The sequence below is a fragment of the Phaethon lepturus genome, unplaced genomic scaffold, assembly GCF_000687285.1.
Source record: "Phaethon lepturus isolate BGI_N335 unplaced genomic scaffold, ASM68728v1 scaffold26696, whole genome shotgun sequence".
In the NCBI taxonomy this organism is placed as follows: Eukaryota; Metazoa; Chordata; class Aves; order Phaethontiformes; family Phaethontidae; genus Phaethon; species Phaethon lepturus.
Window position 1 is genome coordinate 24,655 of NW_010547289.1, and position 6,000 is coordinate 30,654.

Sequence of the window (6,000 nt, forward strand, 5' to 3'; positions counted from 1 at the left end):
TCACAACAGCTGCTGCTACAAATGGCTAAAGGCTAATAACAGATGTGCTTATTCTAAAAGGCATAATTACTCACTCAGAAGTATCTTTCTTCTCCTCTTTATCCTCTTTATCTTGTTTACTTCCAGGCCCAGATGTCTGTACACCTTGTGAAGTTACCTCAGGCCCTCGCTTTTGCTCAGAACTATTACTTATTGAAGGAGAAATACTTGGACTATTAGGTTTGCTACTGCCACCGTTAGAGTTAGTATTACTGCCAGTTTCTATGATAGATTCTTTAGGGGTTGATTCTGTCTTTTCTTTAACTACATCTCTTGATTTTTCACCTTCTCGGGTTTTGTTTAGCAGCTGATCCACTGCATCTGAAGAGGAACTCGACTGTAACTGAAAAAAAACAAACAAGAAATACATTCAGTAAATTGATATACGGAACTAGGGAGAGACAGTCTAATGCTATCACATACACAGAGTAGAATACAGTCCCATAGGCCTCAGTCATCTGGAAATGGCCTTTTGAAACATACATTTCCATTTGTACTGGAAAAGAAATCTATGAACACTGGCAATGTTTTAAAAGTCTACACCGTGAAAGAAGCTATTCAGCGACTCAGGTGACCTATACGTTGATTAGGAAGTGACAGGAAAGCTGAAGACAGCCCTCTGGACTCATCCCCCTGTGTGATTTAACAGTAACACTTGAAAAGCTAACCTGATTTAATAAACCATTATAAGCAGGAAATAAGCAATACGAATTCTTTAATTTTCATCAGCAAACCCCTTTATTTAACTTTGAAGCAGCTCTTCCACATGGAGCATAAATGTAATAATTATATGTGCCTAATGATCAAACAGGTTTCAAGTACTACTTTCAGTGTACAGTCAATATGCACATTTACACGTATTAGGCAATTGTACTAGCAAGAGTCAGCATTGATTTTATAATATTTAGCAAGAATTCTTATAGATATTTTCATAAATTAAGCACAAGTAGTAAGAACCTGTTAACATATGCAATGTATTAAATTCATTATAATAATCTGGATGCACATGAGAACTATGATACCATTAAGTTAACATGCAGAGAAACTTACCCTAAAGTCATTCTTAAATTTCTTTAAATCATCAATCTGTTTTCTATGTTCTGAAACAATTGGAGATACACCTGCCAAACAGAAGACCAACATAGTCCAAGCATTTCTAATACAAGTTTTATATACAATCCTTACATTTCTAAATTTGCAAAAAGGTAATGTTTACATCTCTAAAAATGAAATACAGCGGTATCATTTTATCTGTAATTTGGTATAATTCCAACTACGTGTATGAACACAGAAAAAGACTCTGTGAAACCATGGCATTACATAACTGATGTATCTATAATTCTAACTCATCAGACCAAGACAGAAGCCCTGAGGTGTAGGGACTGCAGAACTCAGCTGAACACAAAGAAGCATCTAATAAAACTCTCAACATAACATGCCAACATTTCAAGACACAGCAATTAAAGGTGAAGCGTTGATCAAATTCAACAACATGGAAAGATTATTTTGAGAACTGAATGAATAAGCAATGCTGCAGAGAAAGCCAAGTTAAAGGCATAACAGGAAGGAGTTATAAAAAACTATGCGACCATGATACTCAGAAATATTGTGAGCATAGCTCTAAGTAGAAACACTCATTCAGTCCCAAGAGAGCTAAGAGCTAAAAAACTGGGGGGGGGTAAATAATAATAATAAAAAAAGAGTAAAAAGAAATCACACCATCCACATGAGCATCTCTATACTTTGTGTTGATGCAATGAGTCAAGAACAACATTTAAAACTGTAGGCCTGCCACTTCACAACTGCATGACCAAATTTTTGCCGTAGAACACCCAAGCCAGATTGCCTCCAAGTCTTCCTTAAAATGCTAACTAAAGCAGTCAGCATAGCAGGTTTAGGGCTTGGAATTCCTACATTACTCAAGTATATATGAAAGCTTTTTATACAAACCTTTGTTTTCAGGTTTAGGAAAACTAGGAGAAGTCTCACTTGGCTTTATATTCTCCTTGTTTCCAGTTGCAGAATTTTGCCTCTGATCCTGAAGCCTAGTATCTTTAGCTAGAAAAGAAATTGCCAGTTATTCTCTCATACACAATTCAAAAGTATCAAAGAGAGATGGCAAGATAGAAACAGAAGGGAGATTTAACCATGTTTAGCTTACAAGAGAAAAACCCTAAATTACACATTTTCTGCTACCTAGTTAGGGCCTGGAGGGTTATCCTCTGCCCTTCCCCACCTTACTGTCTTTAAGCCAAATGAAAAAGTCCCAGTCAAACACATCGCTCTCATCATACACAGAACCTTAACTAGGCTAAAAAAACCCTGTAAAACAAGAGCAAATTATTTTCAATAGTCCAAGTTCTTCATACAGAATGCTACAAAGATTTCAGAGTTCTTAGATATTTGACTGTGCTCTTGAATGTTGGGTTTTCTCCCCTTCCTTTCGCTATGCTCAAAATATTCTTTGAAACCAGTGGCCTATGTTTCTTTAAATTAGAATACAGCCAGGAACTAAGTTTGAGGAAAAAACAATTCTCAATTAAATCAAACACCTATAAGCCCATACTCCTTAAAGGGTAGAAGAAACCAAGCATATAGACTTATGAAAAAGCCTCTCTCCAACCTTAGTTTAAAGCTAGCATCATGAGAAAAGGGGAGCTCACTACACAGTAAAATTAAATGCATCAGAAGTTTTCCCATCATTTAGAAAGCAGCTTGCTCTTGTATAGGCATACTAATTGTGAAGGATTAGGGAAAGGGAGCATTTGCAAGCTAGTGAGGGTTAACTTACCTTCGCTGGAAGGGGTAACTGCTCTGTTGGATGCAGGGCTGGCAGGTGTAGGAGAGGCAGCTGGAACAGGCATGGCAACAGATTCAGTGGGAATAGTACCAGGCTGAGGAGAAGGCAGAGCTGGTCCCGTGGGAGTGCTGCTCTGCCTTGGAGACCTAGGCCTGTGTGTTTTAGGGGATAATCTCGGAACTAGAAACAAACAGGAAAAAGCAGTTATAGAAGAAGTTCCCTCATCTGCTCAGCAGTTTGCTTATTTTAAAAATGACTAAAAACATGCTTTAAAAGACTTAGTGGAATATTATATAGTAATTGAAAACCTGTTTACCTTTCAGGTACATCTCCTAGTTCTTTACAACGCAGCATTTCAGATAAGTGGTGCAATTTTTCTGCAGATTGTCCCCTAACATATATCACTGCCCTGTTAGTCCCATCATGAAACTGCAATATGCTCCCCAGCCCCCCAGTAGTACAACTACAACAGCTCACATTAACACAGTTTCAGGCAGAACAGAAAAGGTGGTCAGGTCTCCATATAAACAGATGTAAAACATTTTTAAAAGGGCTGAAAATACAGATCCATTTTACAGCGTCCTCTTTTGGAGGTTTGTCAGCTGGAAAAAAAACAACATATCCTATTGAAAGAAGATTATTTGATGTATGTTTTTGCCCGTGTTAAAGCAGCAAGGAAAGTTGTACATTCTTTAAAAGGTAAGTTGTACCTCCTGCTCATCCCACTGTGGCTAGTTAGCTGCTTTATGTCACATATTAACTTCAAGTGAGCGAGGAGAAAGAGAGATCAGTCGTTTAACAGTTCTACTTGCAGGTTAATAATATATAAAGTGTGGAGTGGGGAAGGAAGATGAATGAGAGATAATGCCAGAACAGAAGAGTTTAAATCTTTTCCACAAGGCAACAAGTCTAGGGGGGGTCTAATTCCTACCTTCTTTCTGAAAAACGCATTCCCACAACACTCCTCTACAATTCTAGCACTGCTAAAAAGTATCAGGCTTCAAACTGTCGTTCGCTTGCCCTTCAAGAAAGTGCCCAGCTGCTGACAACTCACTAGAACATGGCCTCAACTACAAAAGCTCAAAATTAGGGCCTGTGCCGCAAGACTGAGCTTGAAATTTGAAGTCAAGTATTAAAAAAAGATGTTAACTGCTTCAAAAAAAACACTGACTGTATCTGCCACTACAGTACTTAGACAAACACAAAATGACAACTTAAAACCTGCGAAGTTTTTAAACTAAAAACATATCCAACTTAACTTGAATATCATTTCATCTTCTAACACCAACCTTCCTCTATCCAAACACCTCCTTCATTTGTAAACCACAACCCAGTTACACTGCCATTAACCAAATTCAGTGATGCAACGGAACGTGTATAACTTCTCTTGTCTCCTTCAATAACCTTCCCGAAAATTACTTCTTTCAACAACTAATTCCCACAGTTTTCCTTCCTTTCTCTTCATACGGCATCTGATGTAACCTCGCTGCAGTTAAGACAATATTGCACTTGAAGGACCGACTCACCAACTACTATGCTATCTGGGAACACTCCATCTCCCACTTCATCTAAGCAAGCTAAGTTAGCAGACCAGTGTTTATTCAGAGCCTGAATTGTCTAGAACCACAGTATTCTGCTTAGCATTCACACTCTAAAGTACCCCTGGCAAGCCATCTGCAATAAGCCAAGCTTTACCTACCCCCACTGACAACTGATGACCACGTCCCACCTGAAGGGCTGCCTCGTGCCACTGCAGTAGTAGATGCTTCCCCTGGTGCATTATGAGATACAAATTCTAAGCCACTTGAAATTGTACCCCTACCAGTAGAGACTCTGTGACCTCGAGGGTGCCGTTGTGCCTTAGGAGACATCCGTGGAGGCCCTGAGAAAAAGAAGACAACCCCACACAATAAGTACTTAACGTCCATCACTAGGAGTATCCAAACATACTATCTGTTTTTAAAACTGGATTTAATCTAGTAACTCTCAATAATGCAGTAATACAGTCAAGAAATTTACACTGACATCGACTAGAACCAGGGATCCACGAGACTAAAAAGGCCAAGCCATTGGTCCAGCCAGACTACCAACACACTCATCACCTTGCTATGGCAGCTCACATTCATTGATATTTAGAAGCTTTATCAGAATCGAAACAGGTATGCAAGTCCTGGATTTAAAATTTTAATCGAAGTATTCAAAATTGCTTACTGCAAGACAAGCCAAAAAGGTTAGTGGCCCAGCTCCCTCTGGATAAGCACAGTTCCAGGCTATCAAACATATTCCAGAAAAAAAAAAAATTTCCATTGCTTTTGTCAGGTGGTCGGTGATACCAAGCATTTATTTACAGAGTAGTCACAACTGGCTGACCAATGCTCTTGGGGAATTTCAGCAGAGCATTCTGTACAGAGGCTAAATTGCCTGCAGCAGGTCACAATTCATTTACAAGTCAGCAAAATTGCAACTAAACAAGTTATTGTTATCCCAAGGTTCAAGTCATGCATGTTTAACGCCACAAGCTAAAGTTGTAAGTGAATACAGTAATTCTGAACAGTTCATACAGCTGCCGCAGAATAGCTATGCTCAAGTCTAAGCAGCAATACAGTTTCTACATCCTAACAAACATTTTCTTTATAAGATCATGTGTTGGTACTTTGAAAGAAAAAACTGTACATGAACAGAAGACAATTTGGCTGATCACATTTCATTTTTAATGTAGGTCAATAATAGAGACAAGTTCAGGTAATGGCTTTCTGATTTCAGACAAGGTTCTAAAACATCAAGTACCTCTTCTGGTTACATAAATCTTTGTATGTCAGCCTCTATTTTAACCATGAACCTAAAGTCAACTTCAATCCAAATTATATACAGGCAAGTATTTTAAAGAATACACACTTTTCAGCAATCGTCTTCTAGTAGCAGAAATCAAATGTTGCAGTAAGCAGCAGTTCATTGCATGCCTGACAAATCAATCGCAAGTGCTAAAAAATAACCAAATTTGCATGTGGATTCTCAGTATCTCACTACATAAAAAAAGCTCACATTGATGAATTGACAGGAGCACGCCATACAGACCATGCCTACTACCATCCACTTTCTGGTTATGGACCATCTTGAGCATCTATCAGGCAAGCTGCAGAACAGCGTTACTGATTCAATTA

The 6,000-nt window shown here is 38.5% G+C and overlaps 1 protein-coding gene across 1 annotated transcript in view; it reads right to left on the reverse strand.

Annotated features, from left to right (window-relative positions):
* Positions 1–6,000, reverse strand: part of ATXN2 (ataxin 2) — a gene marked incomplete at its 5' end in the record, with an annotated part of 34,223 nt that overhangs the window by 20,538 nt on the left and 7,685 nt on the right. Inside the window, 5 exons of the mRNA XM_010289598.1 lie at positions 75–382; positions 1,090–1,160; positions 1,990–2,097; positions 2,831–3,019; positions 4,539–4,721. Coding sequence (XP_010287900.1) covers positions 75–382; positions 1,090–1,160; positions 1,990–2,097; positions 2,831–3,019; positions 4,539–4,721 — 859 coding nt within the window. The remainder of the gene's footprint in view (positions 1–74; positions 383–1,089; positions 1,161–1,989; positions 2,098–2,830; positions 3,020–4,538; positions 4,722–6,000) is intronic.